This window comes from Scomber japonicus, chromosome 13, assembly GCF_027409825.1.
Source record: "Scomber japonicus isolate fScoJap1 chromosome 13, fScoJap1.pri, whole genome shotgun sequence".
NCBI lineage: Eukaryota > Metazoa > Chordata > Actinopteri > Scombriformes > Scombridae > Scomber > Scomber japonicus.
Genome location: NC_070590.1, coordinates 19,657,797 through 19,683,777, shown reverse-complemented (window position 1 = coordinate 19,683,777; position 25,981 = coordinate 19,657,797). Strand labels below are relative to the sequence as shown.

At 39.2% G+C, this 25,981-nt stretch overlaps 1 protein-coding gene across 1 annotated transcript; it reads left to right on the top strand.

Annotated features, from left to right (window-relative positions):
• Positions 1 to 1,056: 1,056 nt before the first annotated feature.
• On the top strand, positions 1,057 to 24,038 carry LOC128371213 (sodium/potassium/calcium exchanger 3-like). The gene is made up of 17 exons (XM_053331472.1): positions 1,057 to 1,316; positions 7,448 to 7,570; positions 16,678 to 16,754; positions 16,982 to 17,056; positions 17,179 to 17,263; positions 17,783 to 17,886; positions 17,969 to 18,043; positions 18,143 to 18,168; positions 20,156 to 20,209; positions 20,316 to 20,455; positions 20,550 to 20,716; positions 20,802 to 21,039; positions 21,317 to 21,483; positions 21,642 to 21,756; positions 21,854 to 21,966; positions 22,110 to 22,175; positions 22,738 to 24,038. The coding sequence occupies exons 1-17, from the start codon at positions 1,214 to 1,216 to the stop codon at positions 22,846 to 22,848; spliced, it is 1,839 nt and encodes a 612-aa protein (XP_053187447.1). The 5' UTR covers positions 1,057 to 1,213; the 3' UTR covers positions 22,849 to 24,038.
• Positions 24,039 to 25,981: the final 1,943 nt, after the last annotated feature.

Here is a 25,981-nt window from a genome sequence, read left to right as displayed (position 1 = left end):
GGCAAAGTTTGACTCATATATGAGACTAAAGGTCAGGATATCTTGGCCTCTGCTGCCTTGATTGTTCTTTGAAAATCTGTCAACAAACTATGTGCATGTACAGCACAAAACTACCAATTTACTTACTGCATGTGGTAGCCTATTGATTACTATTGGGAATCATTTAATGCATGTAGTGGTGCCCACTCTGAGCCTCAGCACTGTATATTTTATATATGTGCCTGCTCTGTTCATGCCTGATAAACTGCATCAGGTGTGCTCAGCTAATCAAGAGGTAATCAGGTCAGGGCAGAGTACAGAGATGGAAAATGTGCTGCAATGCTGGGACTCTGTGGGACCAACAGGTGCTGTTTTTAATGTGTCCAACCTTTGTTCTGTATTTAATATGTGAAGAACAGTCAATATTTCAAGTCTGTTTTACAGCAATAACCTGGAATAAATATTGAAACATGTAATTCTTGCAGTAATCATTCCTTCTGGGGGGGGGGGGGGGGGGGGGGGTTATTTGGCACTAATATGAATGAGTCAAATCTGAGTCTTTATAAGTGTGTTTAAGTTATCTTCAGATAAACTTTAATTGTTAGGGTTAGGAGGAATGATTAACCAGAAAAACATGTTTTGATGGTCATTTGGTCACCTGACTGTTGTTTTAAGACAGTGAAACTATCCATTAATATTTGGGGGTGAGTATATCGTTAGCAGCTCGGCAGGGGTCCACAAGTTCAAAAATATGTCACACACGTTTCATGTGAAGTAGGAGCCCCGAATGTGTCGCCGCCTGGTGGCCACGCAGGGAAACACACGGTGTGAGAGGAGAGGAGAGAGAGAGGGAGTAAGGGAACGCCACACAGAGCTTAGAGCATGTCGCCTCCTGTTGCTGCTCCTCACTGTGGGGTCTGCTGTCGACCTTTTAGACTGCACACATGAACGCAGAGAGCTTTTTTACTCGCTATGTGCGACCTGGAAGTTTGGCGGAGTGACGCAGCGCAGCGTCTGCTCTGAAGTCTGGAGGGGGAAAACCAGGCGGGGATTTATTGTGGGTTTTTTTGACAGTGTTCAACTTGGCAGAGAAGTGGCTTGCTTCTGTTGCTGCTGGAGGTACATAGTGGTGGTGCTGGTGGTTTATTCGGAGCTGCGTGCAGAGAAAGTCGGGGAAACAAGTGTCAGAAAGAGAGCAACAGATGTTTTTCGTGGATATGCGGCCGGCTGAGGAATGAGAGCAGCAGCAAGGCACCGGCGGCCCTTCCAGCGGTTCTGCTGCTGTGGAGTTGGGCTGGTCGCAGTCCTGTGGCTCGCACAGGTCATCCAGGCACCAGGTGAGACCTTAATATAGACACACAGGCTGGGCGCGTCTGCATGCATGCACAGCTATTATAATCCTTTGGATATTCTTAGATATATAATGGGAAATGAATAATGATAATAATAAAAACCTAACCCTTTAAACACCAAACACTAATAAATGTAAGGAACACTTTACCCACACACAATCTAAAACAGATATATTCCAACATTACTGCTCTAAACAAAGACAATAGAGAATGCACATGTATCGATGTATTCACATGTAGTGCTTTGTCCTCACTCATGCTTCTTCTCTGTGTATGTAAAAATCTTCATATGAATAAAAAACAGTGGTGTAGAGGTGTGACCAGTAATATTACAGTAGATAGGCACCACACTGTTCATTAAAATGTACTCAAGAAGAAATGACAAGTAATAATCTAAACAAGAAAGAAAACAGGTGCAAAAGTTGAAAGTCCAGTTTTCATTGCTGACCAGGAATGTGTTGTTGTTAAACCAAAGCTTTTGTCTGCACATCAGACAGCTGAAGCACTGCTTTAAATATTGAAATTTTTGTTTATTATTTCCCAACATGTCTACTAACCTTTCCCAGCGTCTGTGCCTTGAGTCATGATTCACACTGCAGGCAGATGATAGATTGATGATTACACCATACACATTTGGCATAAATCCAATCAATGGAGATAAACTATCAGTTAATGAAGATCCAGGTATTCATTAGACATTTAATTCTTATCTGAGAAGAAATGTATTCTTTGGTATATTGATGGATTATTTTTCCTAAATAGGTGTACTCCATGTTCAATTTCTGTCTTTTCCCTGGCTGTCACTGTAAGAATTGGTTTTAAATACATTCTTGTAGATTAATAATAGATTGATTAATTGTACTTATTTTGGATTATTTACTGTATTTTCACTGCATTTATGATTGACATATTTCAGATTTTCTGATTTCTCCATGGGCTCTTTGCCCTATCAGTTTTTGTGTTAAAATCAAGTTTAAAAAAATGACACAGTAGATACGATACATCTAAAATCATTGGATTTCATTACAATTCATGTACCCACCTCTCCTTCTATCTACATTTCTTTCTCCTTAAAATGGACAACCTCTGTAACATTATGTACTGCTCCTGGTCACATTAGTATCCATTAATCGCCACAATGAAGTCATTTATTGTCACAGATTCACAAGCAAATAAGTGAAGTCTGAGTCAAAGGCCTTAATGTGTCATCTGTCAGTAGCACACCTAAAAGTGTCACCTCCCCTCCTGCAGCTCATTATCCTCTCATCACCTTTGCTGATTCCAACAGACACTGTCACAAACACTTGTCGGCAGCTTCAGCGCCGCACTTCTCTGCAGTCCTGTGTGCTTTACAAAGATGGGAATGAGTGAACTTTGGATTTGTTCTATCAGGAGTGTTTGATTTACATTTGGTCTCATCCTGATATTGCGTGCCGTCCATCATGGAAGGGTGTCCTGTTGAATGAGCAGTGTCATTAATATTTATACTTCACCTTTAAATTATGAGTGTGCCATCAACCAGAAGAGGTTTTTTGAACCAGGACCAAGGCCACTTAAACCATATAAAAGGGCAAAGCATGCGGTCTGCTGTTTGTAAGAGCGACAGGCAGGTTACTCTCACAATACTTGTGAAAATGTTTCACATAGTGTGTAGCATCTTGAATAACGCAGCTTGTATAACCATTTATGGATGTGCTCATTGAATTCTCTGTATGAGTGTGGGTCTGATTCTGGCCAAACACTAGATTTGAGATCAGAAAAATAACTTTTAAAACAAAAAATGTAAAGGTATTATTCAGCACTACAAATTGATGAAAGAATATGATGAAGCTGTACAAGAAACATCACTCCAGACAGCAGCATGAAGAAAACAAGATAAATGAATTGAATTTGTTCTTCTGAATGACCAACCTTTCTCCACACTTGGATATGTCGGCTTTCAGGGCTTAATTTAACATTTCTAGCCTCAATAGCCAACATTTAATCTCTAAAATGGCTGTCCCTCTTCCCTGTCAAAACATTTGGAAAACTTAGCAGCAGTTTGTTGATTATAACAGCTGGCACCTAAATCCTGGCTGTGTTCAATGTCATGACTTTGTCTAACAGCACGCTGGATAGTAGAGCTGAAATAACTAGGCGATTAATCGATCGGTCAGTCAACAGAAAAACAGCTATTTTGATGATCGATTAAATGTTTAAGTCATTCTTATAGTGGAAAATGCCAAACGTGATGTTATTTGTGAGGATTTGCTGCTATTCTTGGTGTTGTGTGATAGTAAATTGAATATGGTTGGATTTTGGACAGATGGTTGAACAAAACAGGCAATTTGATGGTATCCAAACAATCGATCATCAATAATGAAAGTAATAGTTCGTTGTAGCCTTACTTGATACACTGAAAATTGTAAACAATTTGTCATGTTACGAGACACAATGTTTGCTGCATATTTAGGAATAATTGATTTTTTGGCTGCTTGGGCCAGTGGAGACAAGTTGTAAATACAGTACTGACATATTTTCACCTTTTTATAAGGATAAAACTTCAGTTGGCCGATAGCGTACAGTCAGTTTATCAGAGCATGGACTGAGAAGTGCTGCATGTTACCACAGAAAACAAGGCTGAAGAGACCAGAGATCAGTGAGAGTCAAACAAAAACACCTTTCAAGTACATACAAGTAGACATGTTATCCATTGTTGATATAAAAACATTGATTAAAGCAACTTTAAATTCACTACTTGTAGATGTACTACACCACTAGCCAAACCTCATATTATCAGAATAATTGATAAAACGTTGATGTTAAATTCAATTTATACACTTTGTGGCTTTAAAGAGGAAAGGAGCAGAATTGTGTAGCTACTGGTATGCACACAATGTTAAGGTATCATTATTGATATTGTAAAATGAAAAAAGCAATAAAGCTGAGTCTAGTGGTTTCTCTGAAAAAGGCAAATTGTCACATACAGCAAAAAAGGCATCTGGATCAAGAGATGCCATCATTACACAGTGGTACAGGAAGAACAAGCCTTTCATTTTAAACATCGGAAATTCATTTACGTCTTTATAGAAAAACATTTGTTCTCTAATTGCAGTCATGACAGGATGATAATGCTCCTCCCTAGGATTTTTTAAAACTTTAAACTTAGTATTGTCTGTGTTCATTATGTAACTGTGGTTTGGATCGCATTAAAGGTCAAATCAGAAGCTGATCAGCTCTTCAGCATGTGTTTACTGCAACATGACACTGGAAAATGTTCAGTCTGAATGTCAGACTGGAGATCCGGAGGACTGCGTTGTTATCTGCGTGAGAACAGAGCTTCAAGTGTTAGGCCGGAATACAAATATTATTTTTATAAGTATTATCTGAAGATGTTTTAGTTGCAGCCTTGCTCATTGCCACTATTTAGGATTTCACAGTCAGAGACATTTACTACCACAGACTGTAGTCTGGCCCTGTTGAGGCAATGAACCTGTTTAGGGTGAGACCAAAGGAAGCCAGTCTGTCCAGTCAATGTGTGATTGACAGGTTCAAATGTCTAGTTTCTGTTTGTTTCTGTGGCAACGGTGGCCTGTCCTCCCTCAGAGGAACATATGAAAGTAAATGGTATCTGACTTTTCTTTCAGTCCCTATAAAAATCTAATTGTATTTTTTACTGTAATGATTTGCAGCACTTGGTCCATGTTCAGCAAGATGACTTTATGGGATTCTGACTTTACTTTCATCTAGAAGACAAAACAATTCTTGAGCTATAGCTTGAGCTTAGAGGTTTGGTTATACTGATGTGTGATTTATGATTAAAATGAATTGTGTTATTTTCACTTCACATCGTGGTATTTACACGTTCCTTTCTACTTTCAACCAGCATGTTTACTTTGAGGAATATGGCAGCAAGATTAAGGTATTTCCATACAAATGTCGCATTTCATAATTCATCAGCGTCCACTCTCTCTCTGCTCACTGATCCTTCTGTAACCTCTTGCCTTTATATTTACATTCTAGCCATTTAGCAGGCAGTCTTATCTGCAGCAACAATCTCTGGAGCAGTAAAGTCAGCTTAAACACCACAGAGCACAAAAATGATAAACTTTTAGGGTAAAGGTCAGGGTCAGAGTGAAGACAGTGTTGCTTCGTGCTTGGAAAGTGTGTGAGGTTGTGAACTTTATGTCCAATTTTTAACAGCCTGAAACAAAGACCACCTCCTCTACAATCATACAAAATAATACATGTTAAGGAAATTAAGGAAAAAGAACAGAATGAATGCCATTTATTTCATAAGTGTGGATTTTATTTAGGCTGTTGTCTATTAACTAAGTTGATCACAAGACCAGAACTGGGTAGCTTATCACATCAGCTATTCAGCAGAATCCTGTTTAGGGTTAAGATCAGCGTACTCAAACCTGCTTCCTATAGGGAATAAGGCAGCCTTGTTCTTGTAACCATCTTAAATTTAGCAATACAAGAATGGGGAATAACTGAAGTAGATAAATAAATAATATATATATATATATATGTATTATACAGTCTATGTTTATGTTAATTTTGATATAACAGTCAGAGCAGCTCATCATTGAGGTTTCAACTTCCTGCTGGAAGCCTTTGTTTTGTCATTATTAGGACTGCATATAGTAGTCATTATTAGGACTGCATATATAGTAATATTTTCATTAAAGGCTAATTTGTTGCATGTTTTTAATTGTTGGTATTTAGTCTATGAAATAGCAAAATTGACTGTGTTGTCTAACAAACAGCCCAAAATGCCAAAACAGCATATCTGTACATCAGAGAAGCTGGAACCAGAGACTGTTTAATATCATTTTTTTGTCAATCAACTCATCAATAAACCACATCAGGATTTTCTCAATTTAAAATCTCAAATATGCATTGCAGTGTTCCATTTTTCATCTCTCCATTTTCTAACCAGACAGGATGCGGTTTAGGTGTTGGAGACCCAGTTATAAGTGTGAAAATGGTGCAGAGCCATCTGTAGCAGGAGCCTATTTGAATTTCATACGAGTCGAGCTCCTCTTGATGCCTCAACATGAAAGCCTTCACCTCTCCTCTCAGCCACGACCGCTGCCCTCGTGAAATGCATGATCTCATTGAGCTGCAAGGTACAAAGAGACACTACAGTGCCTGGTAATCACGAAATGCATCAGACACAGGGACTGAGCTGCCTCGTAAATAAGAGGACAGTGTGTGGTACAGAGTGTTATAACTGCCTCTATCGTATCCAGCCTTTAGTGGAAAGATCTCTGTGGGTGGAAGTGAAGGATATCTATATATTTTTTGCGACCTCATCATGGAGAGATGATAAGACAGATCTATCTGACGGGCTGCCTCAGTAAAGTTGTAAAAACAGAGATTAGCTGTTGAGAATCGGAACATAGAGCTGTAATATAAACCAGGATTTGAGTGCTGATGATGACTCAGGACAGCTGACTGCAGCACTGAACTTGTTGCTATCTCACACAGCCACAAAAATGAAACTGAAGTCTATCAATCCTTTCTTGATACAAGAATAGCTCTGCACACAATCACTAGGGTGAGTGAGTGTACATAGATTTAACACCCAAACTAATAAAATACCAAATGAATTGTTTGGTTCTTTGGAAAACCAAACAATTCAATTTAAGAATTTGCTGCTTCTCTGTTTTTTTGTCTTTGTTTATTGAATAAATAAATAAGTAGTTTTAAGATGTCAACCTGAGAAAGGTTGACAAACAAAAGCATTTTTCATTATTTTGTTACATTGTATTATATTAATGCTGCATCTGATTATTTTCATCATTGATTAACCTACCACTTATTCCTTGATTAATACATTTTCATTTGTCAGTTTACTTTCATGTTAGAAAAAAGAAAAGCAGTACATCCTCGCAACTGAGAAGCTGGAACTTACAAACATTTTGCATCTTTGCTTAATAACTGAAACGATTTAATCGATTATCAACGTGATTAATGATCAGTTCTGAAAAATAATCCACACATTCATTATGAAAACACTGTTAATCTCAGTCCTAAATCAAAGCATAGGGGTTGAGTTCTGTTGTGTAAGTGTGTGAGGTTTCGCTGGTTGTTTTTGTTACAATGACTCTGTTGCTGTTTTGGAACAGAGACAGAGTCTTCTGGGTCTCTGTCAGGCGTGAATGGCGGGACGCTGCGATGGACACGCAGGCTGATGCAGGAGAAGTCGGACAACCAGAGCCTGGATCAGCCCCTGGATCAGCCCCGAGCAGGTGAGTCACTCCTCTCTACCTGGATGCATGTTGCTCCAGGACAGACCAGTACACTCTCCCAAACTGTCTGCTATGTGTACTTATCATTCAGGTTCGGGGTGGGTAACATGGAGAATATCTTCTATCATAATGGATGGATTCATATTTTATCACAATATCGATATGTTTTATGATATTTTAAAAACTTTAGAGAAACGTAATGAGTAAAACAGTTGAATCACAATCAAAACTGATATAAACTCACTTATTACAGTCATATGGTGTACAGTATATTGTTGTATTGCCCACACTTAATTCAGTATTTGGAATTATACACACCTGACCTCAATGGCTGCATTGTACTGGTAAACATTTTCATTTGACCACCTAGTATTGTGAAAGCACAGGGAGTCATTTCAGATGCAGTAATTGATCAGTGCAGGGATGGAAACTGATACGATTTTATTATACCAATGCTGTTATCAATTCTGCTTATCAGACCAAGTCTTATTGATACCTGGTTAATTTTCCATGTGGAAAAAACGTAGTTTGGTTGTAAAGCCTCATGCGTAGAGTGTCAAATACACAGTATACCTGGAATTTATGCCCATGTTGTGTAGAAAGATGTTTCAGCATATTAATGGTGTTTGCACCCTTACTTGAAATAATCATTTTACAGACAGTACACCTTGCACTGTTGTCATCTTTATTTGTGGAATGAAGCCACGCTTTGGATTGTTTCTGTCTCTCTGCCATGACACCTTCTTGTTGCAGGTTTCCAGCACTGCATGAGTTCAACATCATTGTTTTACAGTGTGAAACTGTCACAAATGTGCCTGCATCAATAAAAGGAATTGATAAGCTCGGAGGCATATGAGTCCAATGGATCACACAATTTGAAATCGGTTCTTAACTAGAACTGGTTCTCAGTTCTCATCCCTAATTCAGAGATGTCATTTTTCTTCCACGTGTGTATTTGTGCATGTGTGTGGTGTGTGCAGGTCAACAAGGAAGGTGGAGTGTACTAGAGAGCTGTGCCTCTCCCCTGCAGGTGAACTGAAAGGTCATGTGGACTAAGCAGTGTTAGTTGTCAGGAGTGTGTTACCAGTGTCAAGCTTGTGCTGTGAAGGATTAAAGGAGACAGACGAAGTGTATATGAGGACGTTGCCAGAATGAAAGTCAGATTAGATTTTCTAAGGTAGCAGATGCCGAGTTCCTTTCCTTCCTGTAGAAGTCTGGTTGAGCCCTGAATAGTTTAGGCAGATTCAAACTGCTCTTCATGAAATGATTACTGAGATACAGCCAATCGACAACCATAATCAGACCTCTGTTTCTCTGGTTCCCAAGCTGATTAGCTGTCTGGCTGACATGAGCTGCATTCATCACAGCTGACAGTTTTATTATTAAAAATTCACATCAAAGAGGAAATATTGTTATTGTTATGTGTGGGGGAGGAGCATGAACTAGATAAAATAGTACGGCTGAAAAATGAACAATCTTTAGTCTTACAACAGAATACCTCGATGGCTGTGCTAATATTAATGTAGGATGACATTTTGAGTGGTGTGTAAACTGCACACTTCTTTGTTCCTGTAATGTTGAAGCTTGAGTACTGAATTTCAGTGTTATTGTCAAAGAAAATTATGCAAATCAAGTTATGCTAATAAAATATCATGCAAACAGTCAGGCCTAAAGTGTACTCTGCTGAGGGGTGGACTCTCACCATTGAGGGTGTGCACCATAAAAAAGATACATGCACAATGAATAATTTTTAGCTTTTAAAATTTGGATGGATTTGAGTGAAACAGGTCTACCTGTCATCGGCTGCCAAGGATGTGTGTGTGTGGCAATACAATATGCAGTAAAACTCACTGGGTTAGGGTTATTTTTGTATAATTTTCTGACATTAAATAAAACGATTCATAATGAATTGATTATGAAAATAATTAAAATTGTTAATTGTTAATTACAGCCCTAATGTAAGATTTGATGTAAAATAATTTCATTAAATACTCACTGAATTAAGACATACTGTAAATTTATTATAAGGGTGTAGCATCAACTTAAAACAGACACTCTTGTTTAATGAATAAAACTAGAGCTGGACGATATAGACAAAATCAAATACCACAATATTTTTTACCAAATATCTCAATATGGGAATTACAGCACTATTGTCAAAATGACTATTGATGCTTTCACAAAATATTTACACGGTGAGATTTTTGATAAATAAAAATCAGAAAATTACATCACTTTTGTGTATTCAAGCCTTTTAAACCAGGAAAAGACAAAAGTCATGCCATATCACAATATTCTGCGATATTCTATCCAAAATCTAAGACAATATCCAGTTTTATATCATGATATCGATATAATTTCGATATATTACCCTGCCCTGCATTAAAAAAAAACAGCTATTATTGTAGTTTTACATTTGATCAACATTTTCTTTTCAATAATTATTTTAGATACTAATATTCTTATGTGGAACGTTAAAACCACAGCTTGGTGACTCTGCAAATAATATATTGGTTTTATTTTTAAAAAGCTTCTATATTGATAGTTGTATGAAAATGATCAAACTGTATTTAATTTGGCGCTTTGAGTAAATTCACACTTACAGGCACATTACCACATAGTTGTCCACCACCCTACCTCTTAAATTAGAGGTGTGTTTTTCACACTTAAGAGAGAAATTAATGACTCTGTCTATCAGTGCTTCATTTGCTCTGCACAGCACATTTGTGTTTTGCTATCTGATAACACACTTAACCTTAATTGAGTTTCTGGTTGCAAACGACTAACCCTAACCCTCCCTCATTATCTCTTACAAAGACACAAACGTTCTGCAGGTAGATGCTTCACCATGGTAATGCACTGGAGACAATCAGCCTAAAAAAGGCTGGACAGGTACTATAAGACACACCAGTGAGCATGGATCCAGGCTCAGGTTGCCGCCTCTTCCTCAGCAGACTGCCTGACAGTTATTGCATAATCTGTAGTGTGATTAAAACGCCTGTACTGGACCTAGGGGGATATTATCATGGGGATTGCACAGTAACGTCCAACACCAGGCTCTCTTTCTTTCTTTTCATCCCTCCACTGCTTAACAAGATGGAGACGGTGTGATCCGACTTCAGCTGACAAGCTGCTAAAACCGTTGTTGCTAGGCAACTGAATGCTAAATTTCGAAACCCAGACAATTCTGTCTTTCAAGCATTAAAAGTGCAAAGCCAAGAACTAAAAATAGATCTTGTGAGGAGAAGGGAGGCGAATGAATCCAAATGATGTAAATTAAGTGAACGGCTCATACTGTGTGTGTTGTCGAGGCTTGTTATGTTGTTTATTTTGGCAAGCGACAGTCAGCTGAGAATAGTATTTTTCCACAGTAGTGTTTTCAGGGTTTTTTTGGGAAGCATTGAGAAAGAGAGGCTGGCAGATAATCCAACTGAAATTTTCTTCAAATGAAGAAACCTGAACCTTCATCAGGGCAAGCAGATTATGGATGCAACACAAGGCAAACAGCCGCAAAAGCAACCACCATTTGTAGTCATCTGTCATCTGAAGTTTTGGAAAATTTAGTACTGTTCTCTCCTTTTTGTTTTTTCTGTAAGGCATGTACTGTGTTCACAAAAATCAACATTTAGGAATAAAAGGCATAGCTTAAGGCTCTGAGTGTGAGGTTTCTAAAAAGTTCCTCTTAAAACTTTAAATTGTCATTAAAAGAAAGATGCTTAACTGTTTCCAATTGAGCTACATCCCCAGAAGTTTTTTTGTCCACTTCCGTCACAACAGTATAACATGTTGTTTAGTGTCTTTATTGATAGGCGAGGTGGTTGGTGTGGTTTGAAGCCCTGCTGTTGTTTCATCGGCGCCTGTATTCAAACTGCCTCAAAGGAAAGTGAAATCAAAGAACAAAATGCATAATTGAATTAACATTACACACCTGGATGAAATATTTATTTTTTGATTTTCTCATGAAAAATGCAGGCTTGTTGCTGTTGGTCTTAGTGTGCGTGTGTGCGTGATACACCAATGTTGGTTTGGTCGGGGCATGGTATGACTTTACTCTGTGTGCCAATCGATACCGTAGCATGACTCCAGGACACCCTGCTGACTTTCTGATCGATAAGATTATTCTGCACCGCCCACCGCCTGTCATTCAGCTACAGTCTAAAACCTCTTGCAGCAGATTGACTCAGATTGAGAGCTCAGCTCCTCACATCACTGCTGTTTTCACTTAGTGGGAATTTCACTTCTAATGCTTGTGAAGAATTTGCTCGGTATTGCAAATATACTCGAAGATCTGCTTCACAGGCTTTATTAATCTGGAGTCTGTTAAAATACATGCACCAGAAAAGATTTGTACTCACCACAACAGGGCAACCGAAACGGATTTCAGTTAAGGAGAAAGTGTTCAAATTGTTGAAACAGGAAACAGTGTTTTATATTTGTCATAAATGTGGACTCCACTGAAAACTAAGAAAGTTTTATATAGCAGACACTTAGTGTGTAATGACTAAAAGCGGATGCATTAGAGCAAATTTACATGTTGCTACTTGACAAACAGTGTCTCATTTAACATGTGCCTCCTGGCTTTTATGGTGCTCCAGAGTTAATATGTAATATTGTTGTTGAGTGTATTTTTTCCCTCGCTGAGTTAGTTTCTGTTGTAATTTAACACTGCTCTTCTTCAGGAGCACCCATACTAAAGCACCTTTAACACTTTTAACACAGATTTTACATTATTTTCCAAAAAGGTCTTCCCCAATCAACATTAAATGTACATATTACAAAGACAAAGTGTTGCAATACTAGTCATGTCACCCCACTTAACATTTCATTTTAACTACGGGAGATTAAAGTTTTGCTTCTTCTGGCGTTTGAAAGAAATAACCACAGGATTTTGTGAAAGTAAGTGATCTCTTTTTAACCATGACATCGGTTCAGGCTGCAATATCTCAACAACTATTGGATTGATATGAGATTGAGGTAGGGTCTGGCGAGGAGCCGTTCATTTCCTCGTATTTGAAGCGGGTTCAACAAATGTCGATCAAATGCTTCTCTACACTACTGGACAAACTTACAGCCAATCATATCACCGATAGATGATGACATATTCAGAGCCTGTAGGGAGCAGAGCGAACACTTCCTTTTTATGAAGTAAAAATCATTCAGCGCAAGTTTTTGTTCTATTTTCAAAATGAACTTGCCTTCCAATATATTTAGCACACAATCTACTGCTGCTTTGAACGGTTGCTGCACCTCCTTGGCCGCCATACTGGATGGAAACAGAGTCGCTCTATGGTCATCATCACCTTGAGCCCGCCTCCCCGTCTGTGATTGGTTCCCTATCTCAGGCGAAAATGTTGTCATGGCCATGCTAACTTTCTGAGCGAAGTAGAATCTCGCTGGAAAGAGAGCATGGGTTTACCCAGGCTAGGTCCCCAGAGGATGAACCTTAATAACTTTGATCCCTGACTTTTCCTTTAGCACCCTTAGTAGGTCGGTTATTAGGGGCCATCCACACGGAGACGCTTTTTGGTTTAAACGCAGATGTTTTGCATCGTTTTGGCCGATCATCCAAACGAATACTGTAAACGCATTGCCTGAAAACGAAGCTTTCTGAAACCTGGTCCCAGGGTGAAAAAATTCGCAAACGCAGCCCTTGAGTTGAGTGTTCGTTTGGATGGTGAAAACGCATACCTGCGTTTCGATGATGTCATCGCCACACCCCTCGAGCTTAGCCTTCCACTGTGATAACATACAGTCAACAGATACAGAATCAACCATGGATGTACATCCAAGGCTTTAATAGGCTGCGCGCATTCCCCCCGACGGTTTTGGTAGACGATCACGGGCCCTAAACACACAGTCTTTGAACGCACAACGGGCCCTTGAACGCACCGTGTGTTTGAACATACAGCGGGGAAACAGCTGTAATGGAATAACTATTGTGTTTGTGTTAGCAAACCGAGTGCTGCCTGTTGGAGTCTGTGTAACTCCGTTAAAATGACACAATCACACCTAAACGGAAAAGACTGATTGAGGATGTTAGATTTTGCGCCGCCTATAGGCCTGGAATATGAAGTAGCGTGTTGAGTCGTGTTGAGACAGATCCGTTTGTACGCAAATATTCTTGAAACGATGCCAGGGAAAACGGAGGGGGAAAAGATCGTTTTGGTACGTGTGGACTTGGCCTTAGTGATACATCGTGACGTGTATTGGTTGGATCCCCATGAAATGTGTGTATTCATGGTTTCCAGAGGATGAGTTCTATTCCCATTGGCCACCTTCCTTTAGCACCACCAGCCAGTCAAAGTTGTCCCTTATCCAGTGAAATATCTCAACATCTATGTGATGGATTGGTAGACACATTTTCCTCCATTTCCACCATGAGCTCTCATGGCGTTGAGTGAAATGTTTCATTAACTGTTGGATGGGGAAAAAATTGGTGCATACATACCCCCCTCAGGATAAATTGTATCCTGAGGGGATACTGTCCACTGATGTTCCCTCCGGTGGTATTATCGGGTAAAAAATTTTGTATGTCCAGTTCTTTGATATGATCCAATTCAAAGTAAAAATGACATTGTTAATATTTAGCATTTTTATGATGAGCCTGTTAGTATGCCAATGTTAGCATTTAGCTCAAGGCTTTGCCAAAGTATAGCCTCACTTATTATTTAAAAAAATAAAAAAAGGTGTTCTCATTAAAGTCATAATTAAGGATCTCCTCTTATTAAATGAAATGTTTTATTAGTCATGTATAGCATCTATTTGTTATTCAGCCAGTTCATAAAGCTTGGCTGTGGTTAACATCTGTCTGCACCCTGCTGCACATGAATGAATTTATGTTTTTACAGATGTAACAGCAGCAGTTTGTGTGCTGTAAATGTGAGAAGGTCGAAGAAATATATGGTGCTATTCACACTTGTGGATTATCTCTTTAAGAGTACTTCAGATGGTGAAGGAATGAAACAAAGACATGTGAGCTGCTGTGAAGACACGACAGTCAGAACTGGATCAGAGGTGAAGGAGTTGAGGGGGCAGTTTGTGATCTGACAGTAAAAAGACACCAAGCACAGAGAGACGTGATGTACGAGGTGCTTGTATTGTCAGAGTAATGACACATCAAAACTGCAACTCAAATCTCTCCTAAACTCAGAGAGGCTCACTACACGACCTCTGATTACAAAACTACTGATTTATCCAACCAATGATACATCTGCCTCAAATCCCTGATTTGGTAAGTTGCAGATGTGCGACCATCTTTAACCCGGGTGTTCCAGCTTGTGGTTTGTGTTGTGAAACCATGGCACAAGAGTCTTGGCAAAGCACATTCCTGTCCAGCAGCCTTCAGTAAACCAGTACGCTGTTTGTGTCTCCCTTTCTCCATGTGTCTCTGTGCCGTTCTCCCCCCCTCCCTCACTCTCTCAGACCTCTCCTGAGGGTTTGTAAGGAAAAATAAATATTTTTAGAATTACGGTCCAGAGCGGCTGTCATTTCTCTTTTTTCATTTTTCATAAACCAAAACCATGGGAAACACATATTCACCTCCCCCTTTCTCACTGTTCATGCAGTTGCCTTGCCTTTGGCTTCCTACTGCCACCCATCAAAAAAAAAAGAAAAAAAAAGCTGCCCCCAGGGAGAGGGTTGCCATAGCAACTGCCTTTACCAGAGCAACTCTACGAAGCATCCATCTGAGCTACATGTTGCAGCTTTGCGTTTCCACCGGCGGCATAACCTGAGAGTTTATGTTTTGGGGTGGAAAGCAGACTGGAAGTCTTCCAGGACTGTTAGACAGGATGCAGAATAGGGCGAAAGAAATAAAGCCACAGAGCGAACACAGATGTCCAAGAGCTGATCAGTGTGACAGGCCGCTTGAGAAGACGCATACTGTGCAGCTTCACGTTCAGGCTCACCCTCTCGTGCAATAAGATGACAGAAAGTTTAAATACTAAGCTTTGATGATTTAGTGGATGAGGCCTGTCCTGCAACAACAGCTGGCACACACAAAGAAGATAGGCTTTCTGCTCACTTCTCTACGAGAGCAAAAAAGAGACAGAGCACCTCGGCAACCTGTAATCTCACTTCCATTGTAGACCTTGACAGTGAGAGGATGCACAAGATGCTGTTTATGGCACAGTAAGCATGCACGCAGACAGGGAGTTCTGCTCTCCTTCACAGGCACAAATGTGTAAACACAATTGCACAAACATTTACATTTTCAAACTCAACACAGCCAAATTACTGTCCCATCCTCGGGACCATTTGGCCTCCTCCTCTCACATGGTGACATGGTAGTGTCAAATATCAGATCTCATATCTCTGATCACAAGGGACCCTCTCTTAATCCATGCAGTCTGTTGTTCAGTTTCCATGCAACATTGTGCATTGTGACGACTGCACTGTGCTTATAGCTTGTGCTTGTCGACCCGCTGTTGTGTCACACAGCAGAGGAGCTATTAATAGCTCCATGCTCCCCAGTAGTTTACATTCATCCAGCTCGGTTCAGAGTTGTAAATTGGAGCTGTACCACACTCTTGAGGCTCTCTTTTGTAACGTCAAAGGGACAGGGGGAAGCTAAGCTGTCATTAACAGTTTTTTTTCTGACAGTCGAGGAAGAACAGGAAGCAGCTGCCAGTTTCACTTCCACCTCACTTCCTGTTGCAGTGCACAACAAACACTGTCGACATGACAACACAAAATGTTGATAGAAATGAGACACACAGTATGATGAACACAACACTGGCTCCAATGACTCTTGGTCTTTAGTTTTTTTTTTCAAATGTTTGGATGTAAAGAAAGATGATAGTAGAGGTTCTGGTGCTTTGCAGTTCTACATGAGACAAAGAGCATTACAATACATTTCCTCTCATAAAATAATGAAAGACAGTGAAACTCTTTAGACAAATATAAGAGATACATTTCACATTCCCCGTTGTCAAATATGAACAAATCCCTCCCAGTTTGTGAGACTGTCATAAGTCTCATTTCACAGATAGTCTGTATATTTCAGTTTGTTTTAGCACATTTTGTAAAAACATGTCTGTTCAAGGATGGAAAAAGATGGGGGAAAAATAACTCACATGACACGAAAGCTGTTGTCTGTCTTCCTGCAGCCATTCACGAGTTTCCAGAGGACATCTTTACTAAGGAGCAGAGAAAGAAAGGGGCCGTGTTTCTTCATGCGCTCTGTGTGAGTATTTTATGCAACATCAACTCAACTCTGTATAGTTTTTCTTGGTTCTGTTTACATCCATGAGTCATCCTGCTGAGATTTGACATTATTATAAGCAGACGTGTATCACTGCACTGTGTAATTATGTTTTACAAACCAACACTTACACAACAGATTTATTACATAAAGTGCAAGACAGTGTATGTTCGTCCATTCTGTCATCTGTGCTCAATTTCACTCTCTAGGCAATCTACATGTTCTACGCTCTGGCCATTGTCTGTGACGACTACTTTGTTCCTTCTCTTGAGAAAATATCCGAGGTGAGAAAAACACCAGCTTGCTTGTTGATCAAAACAGATCAACAGATCAAAATTAGATTGTATCGATTATTAGTCATATCAATACATTTATAGCCTTCTTGGGTGTTTTTCTTCTCTCTTAGAACCTGCACCTCAGTGAAGATGTGGCTGGGGCGACATTTATGGCTGCAGGAAGTTCTGCTCCAGAGCTTTTCACCTCTCTTATCGGTTAGTAGCTCAGTCATTCTAGACAGCTGTGCCAGCTGTGACAGAGGGCATGTCCTTTTTTCCCCCTCTTTAAACAGAGAAACTTCAAATATCTTCCCAACCGCTGCAGTGCCAGTATCATCCAGTAGATGTCAGTAGAGTTTAATTGCATACATAAACACATTCTCAATTTTCATTACATTCATTACAACATAAACAATCCAAATGAAGAGGATATCTAAAAGTATTATTGTAGGTAGTTTAATATCAGCCCAAATTCATCAGTATTCTGGATACAGTTTGTAATAAAGGAACTTCAGAGCCTACCAAGACTATTAAATAAAACTAAAAGAAAATACAAACAGAAGATAACAGATGCACTTCATCTTTAGGTCTTATCATGTTATTTCAGTGGCTTTACAAAAAGCCACAGAAGCCGATAGGAGATGACAGGCTGATCTAATCTGAAACCAAACAAATACAGATTCTGAATAGATGTATTTGACTTTCATTCCTCCTTCCTGTGTCTCCCACCTTCAGGTGTCTTCATCACTAAAGGAGACGTCGGAGTTGGCACGATCGTTGGCTCTGCTGTCTTCAACATCCTGGTCATTATCGGCCTGAGTGGGATCTTTGCAGGCCAGGTGGCAAAACTTTTCTTTTTAAACTCATAATAGATTCACCTGTCAATGAGTGATTAAACATCATTTTATCTCCTCTCCACAGACAGTGATTCTGACATGGTGGTCACTTTTTAGGGATTCCACTTACTACATCCTCGCTGTACTGACTCTCATCATGGTAAGATGTGTACTTCATCAATGACATCTGTGTTCACCTTTTACTCTGTCTTTTACTCACATCATGTTTTTAAAAGTGTGTCCTCTTCTTTCTCTCTAGGTTATCTATGATGCTGTGGTTGTCTGGTGAGTCCACATACTTTGAATAACATTGCTACTTTTTAGCTTCTGCCTTGAATAATTGCTGTTGTAGGAACTGCTCGATTCCATGGTTGGTGTTGAAAGTTAGATTATATTTTCATTTTTGATTGTTTTCTTTGATACTAACTGTATAAACCTTTTATTTTTTTTGGGGGGGGGGGGGGGTTAAGTTTGTTTAAGATGAAGATCTAAGATTAAAAAGTGGAGGTGGACTATATGTTTATAATAGATGGAAAAGGAACTGACTTTCCTCTTAACATGGACTCACATTTAACCCTAACCCTAACCCTAACCCTAACCCTCTGATTGGTGTCACAACCTCTTCCATAAATGACTGTTATTTGAGGATGAGGGTGTTCAACGAGTTCAACAATCACTGGTTGCAGAACTGAAATTGATGCAGGTTTCTGGTTTGTACTTGAGAAATAACAAAACACTTGAAGGTGTATTTCCAGTCAGCCTCAGCTCACTTCAGAATCAGCAGAGGTGACGAGGGAGATCAGCTCAATTTGAAATCTGCTGTAAAATTACTTCTCACTAGTTTAATTAGCATTGAGGAGGTGTGTGTCATCAGTGGCAGTCAACATCTTGTATTTGGTAACGGTGTGGAAGCCACTTCACACATGAGCAGTGGATTTGAAGCTCAGATCAATTTCTTTTGTTTCGCTTTTCCTTGTTAACAGTCTCATTCAGCGCTTTAATACCTTCTTAGCTGCCTGTCCTGAATTTTTTTTCTATTCTGTCGACCTCAGGCCTTTTGTAAGGAACAGCTTTTTATTGTTGTATTTGTCAGTGGTTTTAATGAAATTGTAGATTTATTCACAGACTTAATGTCAGCTGTAAAGGTGGATTCATCAGTGATATACGGAGGACTGTTTATTGAATCACAGTGTGCCAAGCCACGGCTGTCCTGCTGTATTTCACCTCACCACTGTTCTTCTCAATGCAGTTTGGCAGATTTGTGTTTTCAGCTGACTTGCCAAATCACTGCATGCTCTGAATATCTGAGATATGAGTCTGCACATGCGCAGCAGCGGAGTGGTCTTCCAGTCTGTATCCAGGCTTAGTGGAACAGCAGTTTGAGTGTTTATTGGGGTAGTCGATGAAGCATTGAAGTATTTTCTAGAGCTTACAGTTGTGAATTGTTCACCAGTTCTCTTGTCTGTATTTTCAAGAAAAAGTCCATTAATGTAACTAAGCAGGAGGGTTAGGGTTTAGGGTTAGGGTTAGGAACTCCAGCTTAAATTTCAGATGTCTGAATTATTTTTAGATATCTGTGACTAAATATGCAACAATCAAAGGTAAAGTTCAGGGAGAAAAAAAACATTCTTAAACTCATCTAATCAAATTTTTGTAGGACAGTGTGGGTGTGTTATTGTTAATGGCTTATTGTACATATTTGTAGTTTATAGTTCTTCAGTTAGTAGTTCTTAAGTTCTTGACAATTCTTTATCTGATAGAAAATAGTTTTTTCAGTGTGTAGTTGTGAATCATTTGTATATTAGTGTTTTTTTAAATAATTTAGTAAAGTAGCTGCTGTGTAACTTAATTTGTGAGTCATTTCATTGAAAGGGTTATGTAGTTTATAAGTATAGGGAAATTGTTCTCAAGTATTTATTGTCTCTCTCAAAAGAGATTGTATCTCTCCAAAGATTTCTCACCTTTGCAGAAAGAAATGTGCTCATGAATGAGCTCGTTGTTCATAGTAAGCAGATAATATTACATTTTAGTTCAATCATAAGTAGAGGAGTTTGATAGTGTGTCCCTACAGATAATGGCAAGTGTGTAACCACTAGTCTTCATATAAATACACATTTTTCCATTGACTTGCTAATTCTCAGTTTAAAAAAAAAGTCATGATTAAAGAAAGACTAAAGGTTGATTTACTATATTATCTGTGTTAAGAAACTGTGAATGGGATTTTAGTTACAGTACAGTCAATCTGAATCTAAATGATCTGCTTGCTCTGCAGGTGGGAGTCTTTGCTCCTCATGACCATGTATGGGATCTATATTATAATCATGAAGTAAGTTCACCAGACACCAAACTCCCTGATTAGTCATCACACCTCCACACACCTGAACTCTGACAAACACTTATATAACACAATAACGGCATCTGTTTGGTCGCAGGTTCAACTCCCAAATTAAGACGTTTGTGATGCGTCACTTCAAAACCACTGGGCCATGCCACCTCGGATCAGAAGATCACAGAGACAAGACGGGAGAGGATACCTCTGCTTGCAATACCTCCATGGTGCTTCTCAGCAAAGGTCAGAAGATGTTACTACTCAAGCTGATCACCATGGCCTCTTAAATTTTGACCAACTTGAAAAGTCTAGTCTTCTCTAAACTATTTTTCTACAGGTCAAGCCAATGGTCAGGACCCTCCTCCTGCCGTCATGGTGGATGAGCTTCTCATCCTCAACCCCCACAAACTGTCCTTCTCTGAGGCCGGCCTGCGTATTATGATCACCCCCCACTTCTCCCCTCGCACCAGGCTCTCCATGGCAGGACGCATGCTCATCAGCGAGGTAGTTCACACACACAGGACACATTGTGACACACATGACTTTGGGGCTCTCTCACAAAAAAAGACTCCTTGCTCTCCTCTCACAGAGACAGAGGCTGATTCAGAGTTCGAAAAACCAGCGTGGCAGTGAGTCTGGGCACGCGTCACGAGAGGGGTCAACCAGCAACAGTCTGAAGAGGACGGGATCCTGCAGTATGGAGAATGGAGCTGGGAGACCAGGAATAGGGGATGTGGAGTCAGGAGACAAGCTGGGGGCGGAGTCGTGCCAGCCAGAGGAAGAGGATGATGATGAAGATGGGATTTTCAGTCCTGTGCGCATACCAGGTGAGGAAGATCCAGCAGATAACTGTTAACAGACTCAATGTAAGTAAGATTAAAGTTTTTTTTAATGTGTGATGGACATTGGTTTTTATAAATATCGTTGATTTTACTCATTTAAAATTCTCAAATAAGTGAATTTTTCAAGAATGTTCAGTACCAGTGAGTGAAAGTGAGTCCAAACTTTTGACTTGTTGTATGAATGATAGAGTTTATTGAGTTTAACAACCTATAATTCAGAGGTTTGACAAATTCCATGAATCTGACTTCCTGCTCGTCACAGGTGGATGTTGTGCGCGGGTGAAGTGGGTGATCACGTGGCCTCTGGGCCTCCTGCTCTACTGCACTGTGCCTAACTGCCTTCAGCCACGCTGGCACCGCTGGTTCATGGCCACCTTTGTGGTTTCCACCCTGTGGATTGCCATCTTCTCCTACCTCATGGTGTGGATGGTAAGGAAGTAGAATCACTCCAGTTGGGATTCAACAATTTCAATTCTGAAACAACAACAACAAACTGCAAACAAAAACTCATCCTTCAAGTGGTTTTTGGTCTACAACAAAAATACAGTTGTAATTTACAAGCTGCTGTGCCTTAATGTTTCTGTCAGGTCACCATCATCAGCTACACACTAGACATCCCAGATTACATCATGGGCATAACGTTCCTGGCAGCAGGGACCAGTGTGCCAGACTGCATGGCAAGTCTTATTGTAGCTCGACAAGGTAAAAAGTTTCAAACTTTTAATCCTGATTTGCCAGATCTTTCACCTGTTTCCTCTTTGTGGTGCATTCCTCTGTCACTTTTTCCATCTCTTTTCAGGCATGGGGGACATGGCGGTGTCTAACTCCATAGGCAGCAATATCTTTGACATCCTGCTGGGTTTGGGTTTTCCCTGGGCTTTGCGTAGCCTTGTGGTGGACTACGGATCATCAGTATGCACACACTTTGTCCCTTATTCCTTCTGTTACTGATTTGTTTGGGTTACTAATGTGTCCTTGTGTGTGAGAGAGCCAGTTATTGAAACAGAGAGAGATTTTAACATCATAAAAAAATTTGAAACGCTTTATTTTTGTAGGTCCACATAAACAATAAAGGACTGGTGTATTCTGTCATCCTGCTGCTGGCGTCTGTGTTTCTGACGGTGAGTGAAAACAGCATACCAGATTTTTTAGTTGTTTTGATGTCTGTTCAATGTCGGTTTTTGTCAGTGTGTGAAATGAGTCAGCTTGGTTGGATCCAATTCAGTTTAAGACATCTTGGACTATAGCTGCACCGTGTATCCTTTATCCCTCTACTGATTTTATTCAAATCTGCATGCAAACATGTATTACTTTGAAAGGGAATCCAGCTCACAGAGCATGTTTGATTAAATAACTGTACAGGACAGGAGGAGCCCGGGCTTGAACTGCCAATCGTCTGATTAGTGGATGACCCACTCTACCTCCTGAGCCACAGCCACCCTGCAGTGTGGAAAATAAGTGGAAACACCTGTGTGGGTGGATGTAGGGACTTTAAGGGATGCTTTAATATTAACATCATCAGGCTCTACTTTATGCCTGCTGTAAACACAATAGGATTTACAAATCATATTCTGTTTTCCTGTTTCCCATACTGCCTAAAAAATTATAGAGCTGAAATTTGGTTTGGAAAATGTTTTTTAGGCACCTTTTTGGCTGTTCCTCACTGCCATGTCTTGTTTTCAGGTGATAAGTGTTCATCTGAACCGCTGGAGGCTGAATCGTCGGCTGGGTCTGGGTCTGCTGTTCCTCTATGCCATCTTCCTGCTCTGCTCCATCTTCTTCGGGCAGATGTGAGGCCTTAAGGTCAAAGGTTAACCCTGTCAGACAACATACTGAGTACATACCTATGTACCACACATTCTCTTTCCTGAAGCCAAAAAAAAAGATTGACTGTTGTTGTGTTACTTATGAGAGTTTTTGTGCACCTCTGTAAGATTCACTAAGGCAACACTGTACACATGCAACCACACTAACACACTGGAGTCTTTATTTTATCAACAACACTTTTTTTCTCTCCTTACAATGCAGCATTTTAAAGCAGTCAGTCTTTAAGTATCAAACAGGGTGACTGATCATTAAAAATGATGGCATGGCAGATGGAAGCAGCAGGTTTATTTGGAAGTTACAAACTAAGAAATTGTGATTTACAAGACACATTTTTTTGTCCTTGTTAATTTTAATGATGTAGTGTCTAATATTTTAATGATGTTTTGTTTTTTAATAACGTGTTGTCACCATTGCATTAAAGCAATAATCAGTAGTACCTAGAGTACTGTACTTTTAGAGGCTCAGAGGCTCCTCTCAGCTCCTCATAATCACTATAATGCACAGCTGCACAACTACATGTATTTTAATTGTCTACAAACACATGTACATCCTCTTACTACTTCACAGACTTAGATAATGCACATTGAAGCACATCAGCTGTTAATATCCCCTGCAGTGAACACAAGGGTCTCGTTCTTTTACGGACTGTTGCTTCCCATCACTGCAGCTTTTTTTCCTTTGAGACTACTGTTTAATTAATTTATTTATATTTTAAATGTTCATGCTCTGAATGCAGCAGCAGCTAAGTAAATTAAATACTTTTACAAAACGGCAAAGCAAAAAGTAATTTTTGTTTATTATAGCCTGTATCTCCTCTGCTGGCAAGTCCCATAAATCTCCTCAACCAGTTTTTATGGGTGTCAGTGTCACTGGCAACAACAATTGGTAGTTCAAAGGTTTGTTTGGCACATGATGAAGGTAACAGCTGCAGTTGTAATTTACAGGAGGGGCAATGAAGTGTTACAATGACACTATCCAATAAAAATCATGCTACAGCACAGAACAAAATACAAATAAAATACATGAGGGACCAGGACACGTGACAACAACATAAAAATCTAAAGTTGTTGTAGTGAAAGGAGAAATTCAGTGGTGATGACCAAATTTAACAAAGGTACCAGAATTAAAGGATTTTGTTCTTTTTTACATGTTGCCATCTCAACTGTTTAACCAGCTTTAGGTTAAAATGCTGTTTTTTAAATTCAATAGCTGTTAAAAAAAGAAAAGATACTTGAATCTGCCATGTCTTGCCAGGGACGAATTTTCAAGAACTCTTTCCATGAAACGACCAGATAAATCTTACTGTCTGTTGGCCTTAGGTTTCAATACCCTCATATGTTTTGAATGTAGCAGACTTTTAGCGCTTGTGTAGAAGTATTTACATGCATTCAAATGTAGCAGGTGGCACTGAATTACAGCGAATAACCTCTGAACAGATGGTGAGGTACTTCAAGTCTAACGATACAGGACATGTACATGTACACGACAGAGTACTTTTAAAATAGAAACATTGGTATGAAAATGCACATTATCGTGACAATATTTTGACCATTTTGCCTCACTACTTATAAACAAGTATTGGTACAGTTTAAACGTACGTAAAGAGATTAACATAGTGTTGCAGTATTTTTAGAGGTCTTACTACTATAAAATCTAATATATGATGTACTTCTATCAGCGTCACAAACTCTGATGAGTTTGAGTGCAGGTTAGTTGTATAATTCACGTTTAGGTACGACAATTGATGTTTGTATTGTTTCTTGTACATTTTATGAGATTATTTCACTTTGGTGGAACATTTTGACTTTTTAGCGCATGACCTCATCAGGACAGAAGCAGACAAATCTGCCATAATGTCCACAATATATCCTCACATACAGTTTGTGAGCAAGTATGACAAGTAATGCTGCATATTCCATAGTCATACGTACCTGCTGCTCTTCTGTCCTTAAAATTAGGAAAACAGAACACTCATAAAATGATTATTTTTAGTTTGATGAGGACAACAAGCTACCAGTTATGGTAGTTCCTGTCATGAAATTTGCAAATTCAAGACTAAATGTTCCACCAAAGGGATCCGGGGTGTTTTATTTTTGTCTTTTTTTCAAATGGCTGTATAATAATTATTATTATTGTTGTCTACTCAACAATACTTTTTACTGTTTGTAAATGTTAAATAATTGACATAGTTTTACAATAATGAATGTCTGACAAAGACTAGTTTTGTGGTTTTGATATTTAAAAAGTATAGATTATGTACACCTTTTTGTGAGTTATTGTAACAGAATGAATGAATATTTTGTCAGTTTGTGGAAAACAAAGACTGTAACGCTGTCTGTTTTGAATTCAATTGCAGTTGTGTCTTAAAATCTCTTAAGCTCTTAAGATTTCTTTTTATTTCAGTATTCAATTGTTGACACACGCAACCTCATTTCATGTAAGGAACAGAAAACTAATCTGTGTTATACAAGTTTAAATAAAGGTTTTAAAAAAACATGGACAGGACAATAAAACTAAAATCATTTGAAAAATGTTTGTAAAAAAAACAACTGATAGAATATTTAGATTTGTGAGTTTAGAAGCAGTTAGTCCTGTTTTGTTAATAGCCACAATGAGTTCTCGCTTGAATTTGGGGATTTCAGTGTACAGTGATGACAGAGTGCTGTATTTTAATGGAGAGGAAACTTAAATGAAATTATGCATGTATCCCTTTTGACACAAAATTATTAAACTAGCAAAACAATTTCAACATTGTGCATATAAAGACACCCAGGTCTGTTTAAATACCATGCCAGGAATTTTAATATCACTACATCTTAATGAGGCTATAAAGTGATGTACAAACTGTTAAAATCTACAGAAATCAAAGTACAGGAGCTACATTTTTTAAGGGTAAATTGGAGTCTAGGATTGAGGGACACTATTGAAGGTAGGCTGCTATGTGTCACTGACCTTTCTTTCAGAGGACAATGATTACATTTTAGTTTGATAAATGACTCAAACAGTCACTAGTTACAGCTTCTCACATATGAGGATTTCACTGCATTTCTCTGAGAGGACTGATCAAGCCTAATACTTCACCAGCCTGGGCTTTGGGGAA